Below are 26062 nucleotides of genomic sequence, written 5' to 3' on the forward strand. Positions count from 1 at the left end.
CACGAGAGTATGTATCAAAGTAATCTATTCCTTCTTTTTGTTTAAAGTCTTTCGCTACCAACCTAGCCTTAAACTTATCAATAGTCTCATCTGGTTTTAGTTTCTTTCTAAACACTCATTTACAACCTATTGGTTTATTTCCAGGTGGTAAGTCTACAATTTCCCAAGTGTTATTAGATATAATAGATTCTAACTCATCATTTATTGCTTCCTTCCAAAAGGTTGCATCTGGAGAGTTAATTGCTTCTATATAGGTTGTAGGATCATCTTCTACTAAGAAAGTGAAAAAATCATCTCCTAGGTTAGTTTCTCTTCTAACCCTAGTACTTTTTCTTGGTTGTATCTCTTCTACTACTTTCTCGTAAACATTTTTACTAGTAGACGCAATATCTGATTCTTTGACTTCCTCTATTCTTATAGATTTAGATTTCATAGGGAATACGTTCTCAAAGAACTCTGCATCCCTAGCTTCTATAATTGTATTAGGATCTAGAATATTATCCTTAGTTTTTAAAACTAGAAATCTATAGGCCACACTATTTTGTGCGTAACCTATAAATACACAGTCGGTCGTTTTAGGACCTAACTTTCTTTTCTTAGTTTCAGGTAATCCTACTTTAGCAAGACACCCCCACACTTTAATATATTTGTAACTAGGAACATGATTCTTCCATAGTTCATATGGTGTTTGTTCAGAAGATTTAGAAGGAATCCTATTTAGAATATAACAAGCAGATAGAATTGCTTCTCCCCACATATTTGAGGGTAAGCCTGAACTATTTAACATAGCATTCATCATCTCTTTTAGAGTTCTATTCTTACGTTCTGCTATTCCATTCTGTTCTGGTGTATAAGGAGCTGTAGTTTCGTGAACTATTCCATTCTTTTCACATAATTCTCTAAATTGAAAAGATTCATATTCACCTCCTCTATCTGTTCTAAGTCTTTTAATTTTTATGTTTAACTGATTTTCAACTTCAATTTTGTATTTAGAAAAAGCATGTAAAGCTTCATCTTTGTTTCTTAATAGATAGACTCTAGTGAACCTAGAGTAATCATCTACAAAAGTTATGTAATATCTTTTTCCACCTCTAGACATGTGATTTCTAAAATCACCTAAGTCACTATATATTAACTCTAATAGAACAGATGATCTTTCTATTTGTTTAAAGGGTTTTCTAATGAATTTTGATTCGACACATGTTTCACATTTGTCAAATTCTTCATTAGATATATTAGGTAATAAACCTAATCTTTTCATTTTCTTCAAAGATACTATATTCACATGACCTAATTTACTATGTCATAGATAAAAAGGTTCAACGATATAAACAGAACTGAATGTCTTCTTATTATTATCATTGGATACATTTATAATGAATAAACCATCGCTACAGTACCCCTTACCAACAAAAGTTTCATTCTTAGTCATTACAAGTTTATCTGAATCAAATACCAACTTAACACCAGTCTTATTAAGGAGTGAACCAGAGACCAAGTTTCTTTTAATGTCGGACACATGTAGGACATCATTTAACATTAGAGTCTTTCCAGAAGTGAGTTTCAGAAGTACTTTCCCTTTCCCTACAACTGGAGACGTTCTAGCATTACCCATGAACACCTGTTCATCATCTCCTGATACTTGATAGGAGGTGAACATGCTACGATCCTTGCACACGTGCCTAGTTGCACCAGTGTCTAGTACCCACTCCAAGTTGTTTACAAGGAAGACTTCTGACACCACAGCTACTATCATGTCAGACTCATTGCCTGTTTCTGTAAGATTAGCCTGCGGCTTATCTTTGTTTTTCTTAAGCCTACAGGTTTTGACATGATGCCCAGGCTTTCCACAATTGTAGCAGTTTCCCTTTTTCTTGAATTGATTGTTTGCATTCTTCTTTTTAAGCCTGCATTCATTTGCATAATGTCCAGGTTTGCCACAGTTATGACAGTTGCCATTTTTCTTATTATTTGCTCAACTTGATTCCACAAGATTCGCCTTTGAATCTATCTCATTTTTATTTTCTTTTTGGTCCCTGATTCTATTGGCCTCCTCTATTCGTATGTGTACGATAGTGGTTTCCAAAGAAATACCGTTCTTTTTATGTTTCATTCTATTCTTATATTCTTTCCAGGAGGGCGGTAACTTTTCTATTAGTGCTCCTGAAAGAAACACTTCATCCAACTTAATTCCTTCTGTCGATAGTTCGTGAACTAGACTTTGAAAATCATGAATCTGATTTGTGACAGGTATATCGTCTGTCATTTCATAATGAAGGAAATTAGCAATTGCATGTTTCTTAGCGCTTGCATCTTCTAATATGTATTTCTTTTCCAAAGCAGTCTATATGTCATTAGCAGACACGTAAGAAGCATACACGTCATAAAGTTCGTTGGATAAAGAGTTTAAAATATAATTTTTACAATTATTTTCATCTGTTACTTCAGTTTGATTTGCTGGATCTATAGTAAATGATTCAGATAATATGTATGAAACTTTCAGGGTGGTCAGAGCGAACATCAGTTTCTATTTCTACCGTTTAAATGATTGTCCAGCGAACGGTTCGATTTTGGCTAACTCAGTAGAAGCATTTACTGTTACTGTAGCCATAGTCTATGTAATTCAACAAATTCGATTTCAAGATTGTTGGAATATTTGGTTGAATTAAATAGACTATTAAAAATCGAGAACAAAAAAAGGAAAATAAATTTTGAGAAAGAAGAACTTATTGAATGAGTCGAGGCGTGACTGAGTCACTCGGCTTGAAATCGAATTTGCTCCCCTTGGACAGCGTCCCAAGTGCAACAGGTTTCCAGAGCAATCGACCTCCAGGATACAATGACTATGACCCGATCCCAGCGGTGCACTCACTGTACACGGGCTCGAACCACTTGCAGTTTAATCCGAAAGTGCTGAGTTGACTCAGCGATGAACTCAGTAGAAAAATGCTTAAAACCGAATATCAGAGAGCATTTTATAAGAGAAGAATTTTTTGTATATTTGAAACTGGAATCGGTTGTCTTTATATAGACTCCAAAGTGGTGCATAAGCACCCTTTATAAAATGTTAGGTCCGTTGGGTTTAAACCCAACTGGTGCGACCAACCGGAAGGGACGCATCTCTCTGGTTTAAAACGAAAAGGCGCAAATGCGAGTACACTCCCGCACATAGAGTCCTGCGAGTACCCATACACACACCCACGCGAGTACACACACACCGCACCCGTACCCGCACCTGCACCCACGCCCACGCTCAGCCCATCCCGTCCCGTCCCGTCGCGCACGCGTGTGTGGTCAATGGCATAGATTAGAACTATTGGCATAGCCCCCCCACAGGACCAAATTCACATGCCCCCTGAAAGGGGCTTAAGCCCTAGGCAAAAAGACTATCTTATATAAAAGATAGTTTACCTTTTCAAATCCGATGTGGGACAAAACCCATAACACAAAAGTACCAAAGCTTTTCAAATGTGGAGGGAAAACACCGAAAATTTGAAAATTCAAATTTTAATGCTATTTTAAAACAAAATACAACATAAAGATCAGATCAAGATCAAGGAGTGTTTCTTCATTACTTATTACCCAACCAGAGAGAGAGAGAGAGAGGGAGAGAGAGAGAGTCAGTCATGGTTTCCATCGAAACCAGATTCCATGGTCGTGACGTAAAATTCAGCCCCTCCAATCCAGCCCTCCTTGTCGTTGTAGTCTTTGACCCACTCCCTATCCTCTCTGGTGGACCACTTAAGTGTGGTCACCTTATCATCGTCAATGAGTTCCAATCCCCCGACATCAGCATCGTCTACTACAGCACCTCCGAGGGCCTCAACGAATGCGCCTGGTCCAAGTTCAACCCCGAAATCCTCATTGCTGCAGGTGACTACCGTGGTTCGTCCTCAATGCCCCCGGAAAGTACTCCTCCAAGATCAGTAGCATCGACTGGAATTCCATATTCTCCAACACCTTCCTTACCTCAGGCAGCGACACCAATGTCAAGCTATGGACCATTGGCGAAGGAAACCTCCCAACTATCTACACCTTCGAAGATGACAAAAAAATCTATTCCTCCATCTGGAGCCCCAAGGATGGCAAGATTTTTGCATGTGCTGGCCATGGGATCCTCCACATCAACGACATCCGCATTCCCCGTTTCGTCACTATAGCTGGATTTGGTCACGATGTCCGTTCTTGCGACTGGTGCAAATACAATGAAACCCGCATCGCCACCGTCGATGAATTTGATGGCCACATCAGGGTAGGGGACATTAGGTACAGTGTCAACCCTTGCAGTGTCAGTGGCATTGAGCCTACCAGAGTCATCAACACGGACAGCAGTCACCTCCGGTACCAGGAGGAGATCCAGATCTCATCATGTTTGGGAAATTTGGAGGTGGCGTTGTGGAACTATCGGGTGGAGGCCCATCAACAGAGAAGTATGTTCATCATAAGGGACCTGTGCATGGATTGAATATGAGCACGCACTCCATGGGTCTCATGGCCAGCACCGGACAGGACGGCCTTGTTCGCGTATGGAATCGACCAGGGGCTGCAATGAGGCTTTGAATTCTAAGACCTTTTATATATATATATATATATATATATATATATATATATATATATATATATATATATATATATATATATATATATATATAATATTATTTTTCATTGGATGCTGCAGATCTTAACAGTTGTGGTGTGATTACGGAACGAAATCTCTTCAAGTAGGCTATTCTTGTTCATTTTCTTGAACTAAATCTCTGGGCCTATTTGTGATATTAACCATTAATGTTTCTTCTTCTTAAAAGTTTCTTTTCTTTTTCCTTTTCTTTTTTTTATTTTCTAAGCAATGGCAGGCCCGGTCTGACTAGCCTGTTCCGGCTTTGCATAGGCCTTGGGCCTTACTAGTTTGGTTCTTAGGTTGGGCTTGGACTTAATGTGACAGGCTCATGCTGGGTTTGGGCAGCCCATATTTTCATATTCATGAATTGCAGCTAATGGGCAGCTTACATGATTGACCTAATATTGCTGACTATTCATAAGTTTATGCTCATTAATTTAAATGGACCACGTTTTCTAGCCCAAACCTCACCCACTGCCCATTTACCTTGGTCCCATCCCAAACAGAGGCCAGTTGACCCCGGAGCAATTGCCTCACTGTAACTTGCTGTGCTCCAATAGCATCTGCATACTTTGACTATTTTTCAAATGATCCAAACCGTCTGTCTTCCAAACCATGGATGGGATGGTTAGAATTCTCAAAAGCCATAAGCAATCCATGATGACCCCAACGAATGAATGTCTTACATTGTTCATAAGACCTATTTCTCAAGCTATCTAGACCGTGCATTTTTATAGGCTACTTATCGGATGATTCCTTTTCCTTGTGCGTGTAATTTTAAGATGGTAGCCTATGAAATGTGTGCTGACATTCCAGAGAGGTTAGATTGGTCATTTGCACTGTCCAAAGCGTCACAATACTTGGAAGAGACCGTCACTTAAGAGTGCTCTGGAACCTCCGCCCAACCATGGTGCTGGATGGCCCAGATCCCTGGCGTTAACTAACAACGGTCCATAGTGGAGCTAGATCAACCACAGTGTAGCACGGTGAGTAAACTCTGTGGGGCCCACTAATGTATGTGTTTTATCCACAGTGTCCATACGTTTCTCCAGCTCATTTTAGTGCATGAGTCCGGTGTAGCGCAGTGAGTAAACTCTGTGGGGGCCACCATGATATATGTGTTTTATCCACACTGCTCATCTGTTTCTCCAGCTCATTTTAGGGCATGAGTCCAATATGGAAACATATCCAAAGTGCAAGTGGACCATACGGCAGGAAACAGTGGGAATGGAGCTCGTACAGTAGAAAATTTCTCGTGGGTGACAGATTAAGCTGAAATTCGTGTTTTCAGTTCGTTCATGTTTGAGCATGAGTCTGGTGTAGCGCAGTGAGTAAACTCTGTGGGGTCTGCCAGGATACATGTGTTTTATCCACACTGCCCATCCATTTCTCAAGCTCATTTTAGGGCATGAGTCCAATATCGAAACATATCCAAAGTGCAAGTGGACCATACCACAGGAAACAGTGGGAATGGAGCACACACTATTGAAAATTTCTCGTGGGTGACAGATTAAGCTGAAATTCGTGTTTTCACTTTGTCCATGTCTGAGTAACCTGATGAATAGGTTAGATGAGAATTAAACTTCACTGTAAGATCTAGTAAGGTTTCAACCATACACATCGGTATCTCATCATTTTATGCGGTATGGCCCACTTGTATTGCTTGGATATGCTTCAATTTTGGACTCATGTCCTAAATGAGCAGGAGAAACGGATGTTCAACATGGATAAAATATATATATTATAGTGGCCCCAAGAGTTTAACCCACATTGCGCAATGAGATGCTCACTCCACAATTGGCATACCTAAGATTTAGGGTTTTGTAACGTTCCTGAATTTTTGAGCCACATAAAATTTTAGATTAATTGGATTATAAACTATTTTTTGTAATTAATAATAAAACAAATGACTTAGCATGTTGGTAGAGACACTCTTGAACTTAAAAGAAGTCAGAGTATCCAACCCAAGGCCTCAAGTTCCAGAATGATCTTACCACCACGTAGATCACACTGATTAGAGTGAATCTCGATCTTTGCTTTGCATACTTGTTGATTGGATGATTTTTTGATCTATCAGATCAGTCTACATCATTCATATTGATTCTGAGTGGGATTTGGGATGTTATCCAAAGAATTAGATGCATCTGACTGTTGGATTGTCAGTGGTGATCAAAAGATGATATTAGTGATCAACCATACGTTGTGATGATTTTAGATCTTAGATTGTTTGGATTTGAACAATCCGTTGGCTTTTCTCAAAACTAGCATCGAACCATATGCAAAATTTGAATTTTCTCATTCCTATCAAACAAGGTTCGATCCTACGATTGGTCTTCGATGAGACTTGATTTAATCGAAGATGTTGAAAACAGTCCACAACCAAATTAATTTAATTTCAATTTTCTTGTAAAGATCGAGCAAAGTTCAATCCTATTGAAGGACCTTTGATCTGACTCGATCCTATCAAAAAGTTCAATCGATAAAATCCCATGCTGAACTATTAAATTCTATAATGAGATAATTAAACAATTAAGTTGCCATATACACATATAACCTTGGATTAAGTATAAATAAATGAATGGTAGTGGCCCATCTTGAGTTAATCAAAAGTAAGCACCATTGGATGGAATGGTTTGATCAAATTCATAATTTATTTAAATTATTTAATAAGAATTTTAGATTTAAACACGTACGTTAGTTATATGGATTTAGCTCCACCAAATACAGGTGAGTGAATCCCAACATGTGTCATCTATATATGATTAAGATTGATTGATTACTATGGTTGATGAATTGTGATTCTAACTTAATATATTAATGTGTGAATGATTATGCTAAGCTTGCTATTTCTGTGAAGTGCTTACATGAACATGAATATCATTACAATCGTACAAATCATAGTTTCCTCTCATATGGAAAGATGTATGTGACAACTTGCTTATGTCGATGTATTGTGCATTGAGCATACATTACATGAATTGCATAATGCTCTTGTGCTGATTCTTAGAGGCCCGATCTATATGATTTGCATGCACACCTCATGCCTAGGTTCTTAGAGGATATCCCTGCATGATTTCTTAGTAGAATCGTTACTGGATGCCTACAATTAGTAAAAGTCTACTTAAAGAGTAGATGCGGGTCTTGCCCATGCCTACCTATTGTGCTAGAAGCTTGCTAAGTGCAAATATAGGTTGACGGATATCCAACCGAAGCAAGTAAATGATTATTCCAATCGGCATGCATTTCATATTATTTTTGCATACATATCCATATATGCATTCATGGATTTAGTTATTGCTTGTACTACCTTAATTATGTCACGCATGAACCATAATGGGTTCACTCGCTGAGCTTGGTCAACTGACATTTGTTGAATGACAATCGTATATAAGTGATCGAGACTGGAAATGTAAGTCAAGTACTCGAGGATGAGGGCAAGATGGTGGAACATCAATGGTCATATTTACCTTAAGACAAACTTGCTACCAAGAATTAATTAGACACACCATTTAACATAAATTATTGTATACAAAATTTTCAGTTCCTTTATTTGATTCATTGATGGTTAAACATTGTTTTAGTACTATCATTAGACATTTCATAATGAATGGTTGATAATAGCTACGATTGAATAAGTTCCAAGCGGGTGAACATAGTTGACTTATCATATTTAAGATATGATTGGCAAATGCATTAGTTATAGTTAATGAATAAGGGGGAATATGTATATTATGTACAAATGTGTGAAGGATAGAATCAAGGATGAACTTAAAATGCATTCAAACTTGGCCTCCAAGCAATTATACCATCTATCAATTTTATTACATTTGGTGAAAACTCTTGAACTATAACTTAGGTACGAGGGTACACACTTTGAATTTGAATTATGGAGTGTGACTGTTTTTGACATTGGGATTGTGTTTTGATTGATATGGCCGAACCAACTTTGGCAGCCATTAGCCTTGGCCATTGACAACTTTGGGCATGCACGCCATTAAGCTTGATGACCCAATGGGCAAGTCCAAAGATTTGGTCCATCAGAAAAGGTAGGCCCAACCATGTCTACTGTGGCCTGAAAATAGGCCAATCGTCTTAAGTTTGACTACTCTGATTTTTATTTGCTGACCTTTACTGCCGCCAATCCTTCCGTATGTGCAGACGTTTGAACCTGTGGTTGGATTGTAAAGCTGGTCCGCTAGAAGTCTGTAGGCTGGCAGGGAATAGACCCTATCTTTATTCGGGCTTAAATTTACTTCGTGGGTCCGCCCGTTGACAGCCTTTCAGATCACCGTCAACCCTTCAGTAGTGACCTTTCCAGTACTCAGCTCAGTACTGGTCAGTGCCGGAAAACCTTTAGGAGCGCAGCCATGTTGTATGAGTATTATCCAAGCTGTCCATCCATTTTTCCAGCTCATTTTGGGGCATGACCCCAAAAATGAGATAGATCCAAATCTCAGGTGGACTAGATTACAGTAATCCATAGTGTGATTGAACACCTACCATTAAAAGCTTTCTAGGGCTCAATGTAATGTTTATTAGCCATCTATCCTGCTTGTTACGATCCGACGAACCTCGATGAAGGGAAAACCCAAATATCAGCTGGATTCAAAACATTTGTGGCTCCTAAGAATTTTTTTTTCATAGTTAATCACTACTGCTTCTTATGATGTCGTCCACGTGGGATTTGAATCATCTTTGGATCCTTGCCCTAAATGATCTGAAAAATGGATGGACAGTGTGGATAAAATAAATATACCATAGTAGGCCCACAAAGCTTTTTCCAGCACCAACCGGTTACTGGAGGGGTCAGTACCGAATCGAGTCCGGAGATCGTAACTGGCTGAAGGGACGTTCTTGCGGCACTAATGCCAAAACCTAAACCAGCTGAAGAGCCGATCCACGGTGGAAAGAGAAGCGGATTGATTGGACAATCCTAACTTTCGACTTTTGATTAATAGATAGTCTATTAACTCAACTCATTGATTATCATTTTAAGCATTTAGTAGATATCCCTGGTAAGTTTGTTAAGACCGGAAGCGGATTGGCTGGTGTACCTCACACCAGCTACATAGGTGCTGTACTAACCTTACCAAATTCTGTGAGTCTGATCATGAATATGTGTTATATCTAAACCGTCCTTCCAATTGGCGAGAGCATCACAAGGCTTAAGACGAAAAATAAGACATATCTAACTAACAAGTGGACCACACTGCAAAAAGCAATGGGAGATTGAACGTCTGATATTGAAACCCTTTTTGGGGCGGCAGAAGTTTTTGGTCAATATGAATTTTTATTTTTTTTTCCTTTTCATTCAGGTCTTTGTAGCCTTATGAACAGGTTATGAACAGATTAGATGGAAAATAAACGTCTGTGGTAGGCCCTAAGAATTGTTTAACAGTGAAAATCATTATCTCCGCTGCAATTTGTGGTGTGGTCCAGTTGATCTTTAGATATGATTCATTTTTTGAATAATGCTCTAAAATTATCTCTAAAAATAGATGAACAGTGTAGATATAATAAATACATCACTGTGGGGCCATGTAACTTTGATCTCCTTTGAACCGTTCGTACAACATGGAGTTCGAGGAGCGTCCGTGCTCGTCTTCGCTCGACACGTACCTACAGCAGCTAGTGGTGTGTGGTACACTGGCCGATCCGCTTCTATCATTTGAAATCTTGAACAAAGAAAAGGGCGGGAAGGAGAAGAGAAGTACTCGCGCCTGTTGCAACAGAACTAACAGAATAAAGATCAAGATAAATAACTGCTTCTTCGTTACAGGAAAAACAAATTTCATATTCCAAAACTTCTGTGAACCCAATGGGTTTTCAATGGCAGACGTTCAATCCCCCGCTGCTTTTTTCAGTGTGGTCCACTTGATCATTAGATCTATTTTATTTTTCGTCTCAATCCTTACTAGGAGCTCGCAAAATAGATGGACAGATGGGATATAACACATACCTCATGATGGGTCCCACAGAACTTGCTGACGTCAATACACCAGCGGTGTGGTACACCGGCCAATCCGCTTCCAGTAGATATCCACCGGTAAGTGACCATCCTTACCATGATTTCCATGGTCGAGATTGACACAGTTCTGCCACTTGTATAGTCGCTATGTTTATGTGTGCAGATGGTTACACTCTGCCAGAATATCAAATCACATTCAGTGGCCGCCATTTTCAAATCGTGTCAAGGCTGGGCTAATCTTGTACCAGAGCCCAATCCATGGCCACCATTACTTGGGCCTGAGCTCCAAGGCCTGTAACTAAATGGGCTGACTTTGGTAGTGACACCTGAGGGTCTTACCCGATTCATTTAAAACCGTTGAAATCGGTTGCTTGGTAGTGGACTCGGCTTTTATAAAAATGCTTATGTATTGGTGTAGGCTGACGTTGGCCCAGGTATCCCACTAATGGGGTGGGCTTGGACAGGCATGAGCAGTCCTGGCGCAGCCCACTTCCGTTTTAAACGAACAAAACGGCAGGAAGAAGCAAAGAGCGGCTTTCCTTGTTGGTTGTAACAGAACTAATGGAATAAAGACCAAGATCAAGAACTGCTTATATATTTCCAAACCAGAGAGAACTCACAGAATAAAGATCAAGATCAATAGCTACTTCATTTCCAAACCAGAGAGAGTCGTGGCGTCCTTAAAAACCAGCTTCCATGGGCGTGACCTGTAATTCAGCCCCTTCCATGCAAACCAACTTGCAGTGGCAACCTTGGACCCAAACGCCATCCCCTCGAATCAACCAGTTAAGTGTGGTCACCTTCTCATCCTCGAGGCCCGCCAATCCTCCTTCACCAACACCATCTCCGACAACAGCTCCCTACACCATCTCCGACGACACCTCCCAATCCTCCCTCACCAGCACCATCTCCTTCGACTCCTCCCAATCCTCCCTTATCAACACCATCTCCTTCCACACCTTCCAAGGCCTCAACGAGTTCGCCTGGTCCAAGCTCGTCCCCAATATAATCGTTGCTGGTGACTACCATGGTTCAGTCATATTCTTAAACCTTAGCCATCCCCCTTCTCCCGTCCAATTTTTTCCCAGCGAGCAGCACTCCTCCAAGATCAGTACCATCGACTGGAATCCCATCGACACTAGTTACTTCCTTACCTCTGGCAGTGAAGCTAATGTCAAGGTATGGACCCTTGTCGGAGGAAACAACAGTAATATCAGCAATTTCAGAGATGACCAAACAATCTATTCCTCCATCTGGAAACCCAACGATAGAAAGAACTTTGCATGTGCTGGCCATCGGATCCTCGGCATCAACGATACCCGCATGCGACATTTCTTCTGTATAGCTAGATTTGATCAGTATCTCCGTTCTTGCGACTGGTGCAAAAACAATGACAACTACATCGCCACCGCCTCCGAATTTGATGGCCAGATCATGATATGGGACATCAGGCACACCACCTACCCTTACATGGTTAGTGATATTGAACTTGGCAGAGTCATCGGCACAGGCAGCAGGCGCCTCCAGAAGGTGAAGTTCTTGCCCGACCTGGTGCACAAGATCGCATCATGTTCGGAAGAATCAGTGGCGTTGTGGAACTATCGAGTGGGGGGGCCACCGATTGACAAGTATGTTCATCATGTGGAGCCTGTGTTTGGATTGGACATGAGTCCACACATCAATGGTCTCATACCCAGCACTGGACTTGATGGCCTTGTTCATGTCTGGAAGAGGACGGAGGCTGCATCGACTCTTTGAATTCCAAGACCCTTCCTTGTTTCATTGGATGCTGCAGATCTTAGTGTTATTGTCTGATTGCAGTGGGAAATCTCTTCAAGTAGACTTAGTGTTATTGTTCTGGAACTGAATCTCTAGGTCAATTTGTGATGTCATGTTTCTTCTTCTTAAAAATTCCTTTTCTTTTTGTTTCTTTTTTTTTTTTTTTGTTGCTGAATCATACTGAATTACCGATTTACATTCTACCGATCGAGCATTCCATGTAGGCGTGGACCATCTTTCTGTGATCCAGCTTTTGACAGAGCATGGGTTCTATTAGCTTGATCTGTAGGATAGGATTTCTGGCCAAGCCGGGCCAGGCAAACCCTAACCAATATATGGCTCAGTCTTGGGCCTAATGTGGTAGGCTCATGCTAGGCTTCGGCCAGTGCCAGGGCTGTGAAATGCATGCTGGGCAGCCCAGATTCATCAATTTCACCTAATGGGCAGCGTGCATGATTAACCTAATGACCTAATACGCCGGGCTTAGGCTGTTGCCCTTTAGCAATCGTCTCTCTTTAGGGGAAATGCTTTCAAAAGCAAATCACTAAAACTTATTGTGCTCCTAGAAGCATCTGCATACTTTGGCTATCCATTCAAATGATCTAAACTGTCTTTAGCTTCAACATACCATCGAATACCTAAAACATGAAAATCACCTGAGCCCATAATCCAAGCCTTGCACATATTAGGTATGCTTTTATAGTTATTTAGTTTCCAGACCATGAATAGGATGGCAAGGATTTTCTAACAAACGTGATTCTCTAAAGTCATAAGCAATCCAAGTTGACTCAAAGAATGGATGTCTAAAATTGTTCATTACGCCTATTTTTCTCAAGTTATCTCGACCCCATTTCTCAAGGTCCATGCCTAAATTTTAAGCTCGTTTACAAATCAAATGTGCACAGCCATGTTGAACCCTAGCATAGCCCAGGCCTGTTTTGTGTTTCAAAGATATTTTGTGTAACATACCTTGCATGATGAGCATGTTGTCGAATGTCTTAAATCTGTCTGTTATAAGATCTGTCGATGACAGACCACTCAATTTCATCGAGCCGATGTCATTGACAAATGCTTAATATAATTCAGAAACTTTGAAAAAATTCTTATTGATGGTTGGACAGTTTAAATGTTAGTACTCAATAACATCGAGGGTTCTTCAATTTTCCACTAATAACGTTGTCCATCTATTTAATTAGTGTAAGGATAGGTTGCGCCCAATAGACAGTCCACATACATGATGTGGACGTTAGGTGTAGGAAACAAATTAGTGCAATAAAGAAAAAACAACACACAAAACACAACCAATTTATGTGGCCGGGCATTCTGCCTAAAAAAGGATTACAGCTCTAGAATATCCTAGCTCACAAAATTTAGAAAGAATTTCCCTTTTGTAATTCTACCTTGACTCTTATAGAGAGTATTTCTGTCCCATGCATAAAAATATTCAAAATATTGTCTTCGAATGAGATGGGCTTACCCAACTTGATCGCAAAGATGATTGGCTGAATTGCCAAAGAACTCATTTGATACACTTGCGGAGTATGAGAGGGATGCCGGTGATGGTTGTATAAGCCAGATCTTTTCTTGGCTTTACAAAGCTTTAGATTTGAACTCACTGGACACGTAAGAAATGAGAAGAGAAACTTTGCTATTTTATTATTGCTTACAAGCTGACTGACTTGATTACAAACGAACTATAAGAGCTCCCTCATATAGACATTTTCAACCAAGGTGAAAAGACAAAAAATGCCCTTTTAAATTACACTATAGGGGCATGGTATTAACTACTGTAACAAACACCAAAAAAATATTAAAAGATTCTACATCTGAAACTGAATAGCCGCATGGAGGAATGCACCTGTTGCTGGGAGCTTCCTCCAACATTTACTCTCCTTGAGAATCCAACGGATAGATGAAGATACACCGATTGGTTTGTACTTCTAACACTCCCCTTAAACCAAAATCGGCTTCATTCCGAGCATCGTTCGTAGTCGTTTGAATGCATCTGTCGGCAATGCCTTTGTGAAAATATCCCACCTATTCCGTAGTACGACAATACTCTAATTTCATTGTTTTCTACTTCACATGATCTATCAGAAAATGGTATCGGGTATCAATGTGTTTGCTTCTTCCATGCTGCACTGAATTTTTGGCTAGCTCGATTGCTGACTTGTTATCTATATATATGACTATGGATCCTTCTTGCAGATGCTTCAGCTCCTTTAGTAGGTTTCTCAACCAAATTCCCTCATAAATAGTGGACGATGCTGCCACGTACTCTGCTTCACATGTGGACAGGGCGACCACACTCTGTTTCTTCGAATTCCATGTGAAAGCAGTCATTCTAAGGTAGAATACATAGCTAATGGTGCTCTTTCTTTCATCTTGGTCACCTCCCCAATCACTATCTGAGTATCCATATAGTATTGTTTCATCATCATATGGATAGCATAGACCGAATTCCATTGTTCCTTTGACATACCTGAGGATTCTTTTTGCGGCTAGCCAGTGTGATTCTTTTGGTGCTTCCATGTACCTACTTAGAAGGCCAACACTGTAGACGATATTCAGCCTTGTGATTGTGAGGTACCTTATGCTTCCAATTAAACTCTTGAACAAAGTCAAGTCAGCGCTTCTTCCTTCTCCGTCCTTTGTCAATTTTAAGCCCGTTGCTACAAGCATGTTTACGGCATTACAATCGGCCATCTTGAACTTTTCAAGCAATTACTTGGCATACTTCTTCTGAGATATATAGATGCCACCATGTTGTTGCTTCACTTCAATGCCCAGAAAAAAGGACATCAGGCCTTCGTCGGTCATCTCAAATTCCTTAAATATGGCCTTCTTGAATTCATCAAACATCGGTTGGCTGTTTTCTGTAAACAGCAAATCATCAACATATAGGCATGCTATAAACATATTGCCATAAGCATTCTTCTTGATGTAAATTGTATGCTCATATGGACATTATTGGGCGAAGCCGTTCTCTTGAAGATAGTTGTCGATGCGTGCATTCCAAGCAAGTGGAACTTGCTTCAACCCATAGAGGGCTTTTTTCAGTCGATACATCTTGTGTTCCTCCCCTTACATAACAAAGCCTTCAGGTTGGTCAACATAGACCTCTTCTTCTAGAATTCCATTCAGGAATGTAGATTACACATCCAGTTGGTAGATCATCTAGCTGTGATGGGCTGCAAGGGAGATAATCATCCTCACAGTATCAAGGCGAGTAATAGGAGCGAAGACTTCTTCATAGTCCACCCCGTACTTCTGTTTGTAGCCCTTTGCTACGAGCCTTGCCTTGTAGCGATCGATCTCACCATCAGCATTTCACTTGATCTTGTACACCTATTTGACGCTAGTAGTTTTCTGGCCATCAGGGAGCGTAGTCAGCTCTTATGTGTCATTTTTTTCAATGGCATGAATTTCTTCTTTCATAGTAATTCTCCAATATTCTTCTTTTATGGCCTCCTGAAATGTCAGAGGCTCATGATCTGCATACAGGCAGAAAAGATTGACCTCTTCAGTTTGCTCATAGATGTCGCTTAAGCTTTTCATTTTTATAGGTGTCATGGGTGAGGATGAGGTGGCCAAATTTTGACTTAATGGAGTGCTTTTAGGAGTGATGGAATGTACTCCTGGACTTCTATGTACTGATGATGTGGCCGAAGAAGGTATTATAGGTGTTTGCTCTTGACGGTCATGCCTTTCTTCATGTTCTTCTGTTTCAACTAGAATATCTTTGGTCAATTCTTCATCATTCCATTTCCAAGCTTCTTCTTCACTAAAGACCACATCTCTACTCACCACTACTTTATTGGTTAGTGGATTGTAGAGCTTGTAGGCTTTAGATCCTTCACTGTATCCGATGAAAATGCATTTTTCGCCCCGATCATCAAGCTTTCTTTTTTCGTACCTCTGGAACTTGAGCGTAGGAGATACACCCAAAAATCCTTAGGTGCGCCACGCTCGGTTTGTAGCCACTCCATGCCTCCTGGGGTGTCATATTTCTGACGCTCTTGGTTGGATACCGATTGAGCAGGTAGGTAGTACATGCAACTGCCTCTACCCAGAAGCTCTTTGGCAGGCCTTTCTCTTTGAGCATGGTTCTTATCATGTCAAGGATGATGCGGTTCTTTCGTTCCGTAATGTCATTCTACTGTGGCGTGTAGGCTGCAGTGTATTGTTGCTTAATGCCTTGTTCCCTGCAAAAATCTCAAAATGCATTTGAAGTGTACTCTCCACCTCTATCAGATCTGAGTACTTTAATTTTGTGACCACTTTCAACTTCAACACGAGCTTTGAAAATTTTAAAGATAGTGAAAGCGGAAGATTTTTCTTTAATGCAATACACCCAAAGTCTTCTACTAAAATCATCAATGAAGGTAATAAAGTATTTATTACCTCCAAGAGAGGGTGTTTCAAGTGGTCCGCAAATATCAGTGTGAACCAACTAAAGTGGTTCCTTTACTCTTCTGGACACTCGAAAGAGTTCCTTTGTTACTTGCTGAGTGTGTACGCCTCACACACATGTTCTGGAGCTTCAATAGCCGGCAAGCCATGCACCATGCTTGATGAGGATAAGAGTTTGAGGCCACTAAAATGGAGATGCCCAAAGCGAATATGCCATCTCTATGAATCATTCTTCATGAGTCCATAGGAACACTTCTCAGCCTTTGTGTTAATATGGAGCGGAAACATGCGCTTCTTTGCCATTTGGACTTGAGCCACAAGTCTTCTGTGAGCATCTCTTATAGAGAGAGAATAGTTCTCCATGTGTATGACATACCCCTTCTTAAGGAGTTGGCCGATACTGAGGATGTTATTTTTCATATTTGGTACGTAATACACATTAGAGATGTAATTTGGCTCACCATTCTTCTGATAGATTTTAACCTTTCCTTTGTCTATCACGGGTACCTTTGATGAGTTGCCAAAATCACATCATCAAGAACTCCTTTTATGAGTTCCACGAATAGTTCTTTGTTACCACTCATGTGGTTGCTTACACCAGTGTTGACATACCACACATCTAGTCGTTCGCATGCCTTTTCTTATGCGAGGAGTGTGAAGTCTTCTTATTCATGGTGTGATGCTACAGTATAGTTTGATCGTTCATCTTGATCCACTTTGCTACAACACTCAGAGGCATAATGGCCGAATTTCTTGCAATTGTGGCATTGAACGTTCTTTGTGTTTCCACGACCATGTATGAACCGGCCTCTACCATTTCCTCTTCCACGGAAACTAGTAGACTTTTGTTGATTTTGTTGATGGCTTGAATGACATCCACGCCCTCTGCCTCTTACACGATTACTAGTGCCACGGCTGCCTCGTTGTGTATGAACATTCTTTTGTTCATTTAGAGTTAACTTAGACTCTAAGGCATGTTCAAGCATTGAACCAGCATTCTTTTGCATTCATTGCTCATGCACTTCCAAGAATCCCATCAGTTCTTCAATGGACAGTTTTTTCAAGTCCTTTGATTCTTCGATCGCCACAACCACATGCTCAAACTTGATTGTGAGAGATCGCAGTGCCTTTTCAATGACACGTATGTCTTTAACTTTTTCACCATTTCTTTTTAAATTGTTAATAATAACAATTAGACGTGAGAAGTAGTCAGAGATACTTTCACCTTCCTTCATATGCACCGCTTCGAACTCGGCTCTTAGTGTTTAAAGGTGAACTCACTTCACTCGATCAACACCCTTGAAGATGGTGCCAAAGGTATCCCAAGCTTGCTTGCTTGATGTCACTTCGGCAATCTTTTCAAAGGTTGATTCATCCAACCCTTGGTAGAGGAGGAACAAAGCCTTGTTGTCTTTCTTCTTTTGATTTTTGAGAGCGGTCTTTTCTTCGTTGGTGAAGGCGGCTTCTTCCTCCATGGTGGGTTCTACATACCCATCGGTGACGATCTCCCATAGTTCTTGCGACCCGAATAACGCCTTCATTTGGATGCACTACTTTTCATAGTTGTCCTTTGACAACTTAGGAACTTGCGGCTGGATTGAGCTAGCCATCTTTTTTATTTTTTTAAGGAAGAAATGACTGATTTTTTTAATGAAGGGAGAGAAGGATGGAATAGATGATCTGATTATTTTTTTTTAAACAGATTTTTTTTTTTTTGGCTGAAAAAACTGCTGAAATCTGAATTTTTCTTTTAACAGATTTTTTTTGGCTGAAAAACAAAACTACTGAAATCTGATTTTTTTTCTCAGCTGAAAAACTGCTGGAATTTGATTTTTTTGAACAGATTTTTCTTTCCTTGGCTAGGAAAAAATTACTGGCAACTTCAAGCAGCAAAAAAAACTTGGCTCTGCGATCTGAATATTTTTTTTCAAACAGATTTTTCTTCAAACAAATTTGTACTTGGCTGTTAAAAAAAATTGAAAACTTCTTCTAGAAAATGAACTAAGCTCTGATACCAGTTTGATGGCTGTATAAGCCAGAGCTTTTCTTAGCTTTACAAAGCTTTAGATTTGAACTCACTGGACACGTAAGAAATGAGAAGAGAAACTTTGCTATTTTACTGTTGCTTATATGCTGACTGACTTGATTACAAATGGACTATAAGAGCTCCCTTATATAGACATTTTCAACCAAGGTGAAAAGACAAAAATACCCTTTTAAATTACACTATAGGGGCATGGTATTAACTACTATAACAAACACCAAAAAAATATTAAAAGATTCTGCATCTGAAACTGAACAGCCGCATGGAGGAATGCACTTGTTACTGGAAGCTTCCTCTAACATTTACTCTCCTTGAGAATCCAACGGATAGAGGAAGATGCACCGAATTGGTTTGTACTTCCAACAGCCGGTTCATCTCCATCTCCCTCCGTCTTACCCCTGCCTTCCTACTTTGGGAAATCTGGAAAGCTAGAAATGGGGCTAGATTTGATGGTTAGAATGTTTTTGTCCATGGAGTTCTCTACAGAATTCAATGGTGGATGAAGTCCCTATCCCTTCAGTTCCTGTCTCCGCTGCAAGCTCATTCAGCCCCTGTTGGTCCTTCTTCCCCTTTACTTGCTTGCACGCTTCGCCCGCCCCCTTGCTGTGAAGTTGTTAAATGGTCCAAACCCACAGATGGTTGGCTCAAACTGAATGTCGACGGTTCTGCGATCGGTAACCCCGAGCCTGCCGAGGGTGGTGGAATCTGCGGAGACAACAACGGTCTTCTTCTTTTTTGCTTTTGCCAACGGTTATGTCACTGCATCCAACAACAGGCCGGAATTGAGGGCCCTGCAAGATGGAGTGAAAATGTGTGTCAAGCTCCAGATCACTAAAGTCCTCATTGAATCAGACTCCAAATGGGTTGTCGAATGCATTAATGAGAAATCATCCAGCACCTGGAAGTGGAGATATTGGCTGGCAAGGATAAAAAGCCTATTACGTAGAGGATCCTTTGATATCGCCCAAGCCAATGGTTCGGCTAATAGTTTGGCTAAACTAGGAAGCCTATCCCAAGAGAGTCGGTCCTTCCGTGTGGCTTCCAACCTCCCTGTCAAGTTAGAGGTAGATACCTTCTAGATAAATCTGGGTTGGGAACTATTAGAAAGGTTAAAAGAATTCGGTTGTATAGGAAATGATAGGGGGGCCAGCCCTTTTGACCCTGGTCGCTGCCCTCAGTGTAAATTCTGCCACATCAAGTCAATATTTTGTTGAAAAAAATAATTTAACAAAAAAAAAGAAAAAAAAACCTACGAATCCTGACCAGCCAAACGGTGGAACTATAGATGGAGCATAGACGAAAAATAAGATTAACTGGACAATCTGAACCTTTGAGTCTTAGATATTCTTTTATCTATTTAGGACCATCTTTTAGTGCCATTTTGGATTATGACCCATCTAAACTGGTGCTTAGATTTCAATGGTTAGGATTGACAAGCATGTTTGGACATGTACAGAAGGCTGTGTTTATGTGTGTGGATCGTTGAACTCTGTCAGAGATCAATATATTTCTAGTGAAGTTCCCACCATTTTTAACTTGGGTCAGGTTTGAACGGTGTGGATCTGGGTGTTCGTACAACTATGCCACGTACGGTGGATGAGGGTGTAATTGGGCACAAATTTTGCTGTTGGAAATTGGAATAGCCCCATGCGAGCCCCAGATATCAAACTCACGCAATGGGCTAATGGGCTTCAGACTGGCCCAGCCATGCCCACTTTCAATTCTGACATTTAAAATCTTGAACAAAGCAAAGGGCAGGAGGCAGCAAAGAAGTCCTCGCCTTTTGCAACAGAACTAACAGAATAAGGATTAAGATCAATAAGTGCTTCTTCATTACTTTATTACCTAACCCGAAACAGAGAGACGGGGAGAGAGAGAGAGAGAGAGACAGAGAGAGAGAGAGTCATGGCGTCCTTCAAAACCAACTTCCATTGGCGTGACATGAAATTCAGCCCTTTCGATCATAGCCACCTTGCCGTTGCAGCCTTTGATCCACTCGTTGTTCCCACTGATGAACCACTCGGGCTCGGTCTCCTTCTCATCCTTTATGCCTCTAAATCCTCTATCACCAACACCATCTCCTTCAACACTTGCTGGGGCCTCAATGAATGCACGTGGTCCAAGTTAAACCACAATATCGACCTTGGTTCAGTCATTGTCTTTGACCTTAATTGTCCCCCTTCTTCCAACCCCATTGCCAGTGGTTACGTACACTACTCCTAGAGCAGGAGCATCGACTGGAACCCCATCCGCCCCAACTCCTTCCTTAGCTCCGACGGTGACTTCAACGTCAATCTATGGACGACAAGTGAAGAAACCTCCAGAGTGTCTGCACCTTCAGATTTGACAATAATCCAATCTATTCCTCCATATGGAACCCTCACCATGCTGACATCTTCGCCTGTGCTAGCGGTGGGACCCTCCGTATCTACGACATCCGCGAGCCACGATTTGTTGCTGAAGCTAGATTTGGTCAGTCTTTCCATTCTTGTAACTGGTGTAAATACAAAGAAACATGCATCGTCACCGCCTCTGAATTTAATAACTATATCATGGCATGGGATGTTAGGCACACTGCCAACCCTTACATGGTCCATGGCATTGAGCCTGCCAGAGTCATCCATATGGGCAGTCGCCTCCAGAAGGTGAAATTCTTGTTGTAAAACAGATGTCTTAAATCTTGGTTCACCGAAATACTCGACCAGTCGAGGGACTGGCTCGACTAGTTGAATGTCCCTTCGACTGGTCAAAGACAGTTCAACTCGAAGTCCAGCAATGATATGTTTAGGATTTCTGGGATGCTCGACCAGTTGAAGGGGTCCTTTGACCAATCGAAGCCCAGACTCGACTAGTCGAGGGTTACACAGACGGTGCGCGGACTGTGTAAATCTATTGTGATTTCTGGGGAGGTGCGTAAGTGGGGTTTTTCCCTATAAATAGGAGTCCCTAAGGCCATTCTCAAGTATGCTAAGGCTTTCTAAAGGAGTTTCAAGGGTTCCTAAAAGGGTTTTAGGATTTTTAAACAGTGTAGCAAGGGTGAGATTTGAGGTTGTTTGAATCAAGTAAGTCCTTTCTCTTTGTAATTTCTATTTTCATATTGGAATTTTGTCGCTTTGTGCCGTGGTTTTTTTCCGAATAGATTTTGCACATTAAATCTTTGTGTTCTCTTATATTTGCTTGGTGCCATTAGATTGCTATCCTAGATCCATATATGTGTGATTCCGCATACCAAACCCCAACAAGTGGTATCAGAGCAATCATTAGGGCACAGATCTGAATCTGAGGGATAAGCAATAATGGTAAGCACTATGTATGATATTGAGAAGTACTCAGGGAAAAATAATTTTGAGTTATAAAAGATTAAGATGATTAGTTCCTTAATTAAGCAAGGCGAAGATGGTGCTCTTAAGGAGCAAAAGTCTACTATGACTTATGATGGTTGGAATACTCTTGATAAGAAGGTCTTATCTTCGATCCGCTTATGTCTTATGGATGAGGTTCTCTACAATATCATGAGGGAGAAAACTGCGGCTAAGTTATGGGCAAAGTTAGAGGATGTCTATACGAAAAAAATTATCTGAAAATTGCCTACACTTGAAGCGACGGTGGTATAACTTTAAGATGACAGAGGGTGGAGATCTGGAGGCTCACATCAGCAACTTTAATAAATTGGTTTATAAATTACTAGATATGGAGGAAATGATGAAAGATGAAGAACAAGCATGTATGTTACTGAATTCTCTTCTGGCGTCTTCTAAGTCATTCAAGGATACAATGTGTACCACGAATAAAACCCTAAGTGTCAACACCGTTATCTCAGCCTTTAAGGGAAGGCCATGAAAAAGTTTAAGGGTGACATGGGGACATCGTCTAATGTACTGATTACGAGGGATAAGAATTCTGAGCAAGGTACAAGATCTTCAAGATCAATATCTAGGTCCATGGGTAAAGGCAAAGGTAAGTTAAAGTGCTGGAATTGTAGGATGGGAGGACATGTGAAGAAGGATTGTATAAATTTTAAATCTAAGAGAGAAGATTCTGAGGCTTCATACCGGGAGGTCAATGCTGTTATGTCAGATGGATCAAGTGGATGTGATGGTGATGTTTTGTCTGTGTCTATGATCAAACGGCCATACAATGATCATAGGGGCGAGTGGATTCTATACACATGGGCATCCTTTCACATGACTCCTCATCAGAGTTGATTCGCCAGCTATAGGGAGTGCGATGGTGGATAAGTGTTTATGGATAATGGCATTGCCTTTAATGTTATAGTTGTTGGTACAGTGCACATCAAAATGTTTGATGGGGGTGGAGCATACCTTGATCGATGTCAGGCTCATTCTTGATTTGAAGAAGAATCTAATTTCTCTTGGTGTACTTGAGGTAATGGGTTGCAAGTTCACAGGTATTGATGGTGTTCTTAAAGTATCTAAGGGGGCATGGGTAGTCATGAAAGCGCGACGACTCGATAATCTTTACAGGTTGATCGGGAGCACTTCATGTCATGCCCTAAACCCGGAAATCGGATTCACAAAATTTTTGATTGCTGAATCCGGTGCCGACAGCCTCCGTAGTACCCCATTCTTGGCTTCCAGCATCCATACACCAGATTCTGATCCTGGGATCCTACAAGGAGGAATATTTTTTTGTACATTTAACTCGTAATAAGCACAACCACAAGATTACCCAATTCACAAAAGCAACATCAACATCACATATCCACTAATATAATCAGTTGAGTACAATGCTATAAGGAAATACATAAATCGAAAATCAAGCTCCAGAAGACCGCTGCACGCTCCAAGCTCAACAATGCTGCAACCTAACATCTCCTGCATGCATCTATCGTGCATAAGCTTATAGAAAGCTTAGAGGGTGGTGTAAGTGTGTGCACAAGATAAGTGTCAAGTATTCAATACAATGCCATCATCATACAAGACCGAAAATACTGGTGATCCATAAATCGTACAATATCAGAATAAACAGATATACGAACAAGATCATGAATTATCAGAGTAAGTAGAAATACTGACAAGAGCAGGAATATCAGAGTAAACAGAAATACTAACAAAATCATAAATCACAAGATAACAGAGTAAGCGAAAATATTGGTAAGTGCATAAATCATACAATATTAAAATACACAATACAAATCAGTATGCAAATGAAGAGTCATAGAGAGCCAAATATCAGATGCAGAGGATGCAATGCAATATACATTCCTGATAAGTAAAATGAATAGCGTCAACTATACCATATGCTACGGATGTAATGCAACATGCAGTGCAAATGGAATGACCATGCTGGAGTGTGAAGTTGGTATGGTAGTACGTAGTACCACAGGCTATGGGGTCCATCACAATGGACTTCTATCCAAACTAATCTCATACCTAATTTAGATGGTCAGACCCAATGTAGTAAACTCCTGATCTCAGGTTAGTCGCGTGCCCCAACCGAAATCCTAGCCATTGCGAAGGTACACGTAACAAATAGTTGCGCACCACCAGCCCGAGTGGATAGTGAATGATGAATGAATAAATGAGTATGCAACTCCTACTCACTAAGTCCACATATCAGTACGGTTCATCTCTGGGATCATCACCGGGGTTTAGTACACTCTAAATGGCACTGCCGCTCTCCCAGCCGCACAGTCCAAGTGAGCGTAAAAAACCTCACTATCCGCCTGGCTAATAGTCTATCAATACCTATCCGGCATGTCGATAGCGGACCCATTCACGAGCTGGTCAAACTCAGCCTAGTATTGCCCCCTACCCTCGGGCGGGTAAGGCCACACCCCCTCCCAACCGACCACAACACAGTGGGAGACGCGGCCTCCTGGTATTCGGCACTCGGGCGCTCATGTATCCACTCGGTCTCGATGTTGGGGCGTCTCCTAGCCACGGAGGTTTAGGGATTTTCACCCAGGGACATCTATGGCGCCCGTATACTAGAACAAAACATTTTCAGTGTCTCATTTGACCATCCATGATATGCCTGTGGAGGCTACGACCCTGATGTCACTAGGACGTACAGTAATCATAATGTGAGATCTATGAGTCATACAATCCAGTCATGCATCAATCCTGCGCACACCGCGTGCTCATGTGAGATAACCTCCACCTATCAGGGAGTCTCATAACAACATGCTCAATGACATATGTAATGATCAACCACATCTCATAACAAACATGCAGATGATGCGTATGGGCATGTACCATGATGCTATGCTGTCACATACTCATAATCGGTATCAACAACCGGCATCGACAATCGACCTTGACAATGTAGACATTTAACCAACATTGCCCTCAAGGAATGGCCCTCATGGATCCTAACATATAGTGGACCCATGACCTCACACAAGGGCCAAATATAGAACACCATGGGCCTTACTCAAGAGCTTAATACATATCACGATAGGCCTCTCACATGGGCCTCATATACATCACAATGGACTCCATCGCCTGAACCTCAAATGCATCACAATGGACCTCAACTACGGATCACAATGACATAGGTCTCATTTTGAGTCGGCTCTGGTTTATAGGATGTGACTCAAGAGCGTGCGCCAATGCTATCTACGCGTCGCGGGTCGTCGGAATTCGACTGGAAGGACCGCGGAAGTTTATGGAATGATACGGGCTAGGATACGGGTCTTACACTTCAACAGGTGGAGCTGCAATGGCTGTAGCGGATTCCACCTTTGCACTGTGTGGCATGTTGGGCATGGCCACATGAGCGAACAGGGCATGAAGGCTGAGACGCGCGAATAGAGATACGGGGCAAGTGGAGCAGCTACCTGTGAGAAGAATCACACGGCATAATCGCAGAATATCGACAAAGTATATGGACAACTCCAATATCGCAAGGGATCTATCTTCTACTTAAATGGCTCTAGGTGAGCGTGGTACTGAGAAGTGGAAGGTGACTATAGACGATGTGATGGACTCATTATACCAGATCGGCACATGGGAGCTGGTAGAGCTTCTAATGGGTCGGAAAGTGATTGGATGCGGGTCGATCTTCAAGAGGATACAGTATAGATAGAGAACGAGGTTGGTAGCGAAGGATTATGCTTATAAAGAAGAGATCGGCTTCTCAGAGATATTCGCGCCGACGGTATAGCAGGTGTCTATTAGATCCATGATTGGCGCTGGTTGGTCAGTGTCATCTCGAGCTGAAAGGATGGTGTGGAGTTTGTACTTCTGTATGGGAAATTAGAAGAGCAGATCTACAT

The 26062-nt window shown here is 41.1% G+C and overlaps 2 protein-coding genes across 2 annotated transcripts; both read left to right on the forward strand.

The window, feature by feature from the left end:
- The first annotated feature begins 3626 nt into the window (after nt 1-3626).
- Nucleotides 3627-4465, forward strand: LOC131246922 (uncharacterized). Its single transcript, XM_058247385.1, has 2 exons — nt 3627-3873; nt 3975-4465. The coding sequence occupies exons 1-2, from the start codon at nt 3627-3629 to the stop codon at nt 4463-4465; spliced, it is 738 nt and encodes a 245-aa protein (XP_058103368.1).
- Nucleotides 4466-11282: 6817 nt separating this feature from the next.
- LOC131246923 (peroxisome biogenesis protein 7-like) lies at nt 11283-12344 on the forward strand. The gene has a single exon (XM_058247386.1). It carries the CDS (start codon nt 11283-11285, stop codon nt 12342-12344), a length of 1062 nt encoding a protein of 353 aa, XP_058103369.1.
- The last annotated feature ends 13718 nt before the right edge of the window (nt 12345-26062 follow it).

The sequence above is a fragment of the Magnolia sinica genome, chromosome 5, assembly GCF_029962835.1.
Source record: "Magnolia sinica isolate HGM2019 chromosome 5, MsV1, whole genome shotgun sequence".
NCBI classification, from domain to species: Eukaryota; Viridiplantae; Streptophyta; class Magnoliopsida; order Magnoliales; family Magnoliaceae; genus Magnolia; species Magnolia sinica.

Bases quoted from the DNA above. Each gene is read 5' to 3' on its own strand.
- LOC131246922 (XM_058247385.1), top strand. From the start codon at position 3,627: ATGGTTTCCATCGAAACCAGATTCCATGGTCGTGACGTAAAATTCAGC. The intron at 3,874-3,974 runs GTGACTACCGTG...TCCTTACCTCAG, and splicing joins CGAAATCCTCATTGCTGCAG to GCAGCGACACCAATGTCAAG.
- LOC131246923 (XM_058247386.1), top strand. From the start codon at position 11,283: ATGGGCGTGACCTGTAATTCAGCCCCTTCCATGCAAACCAACTTGCAG.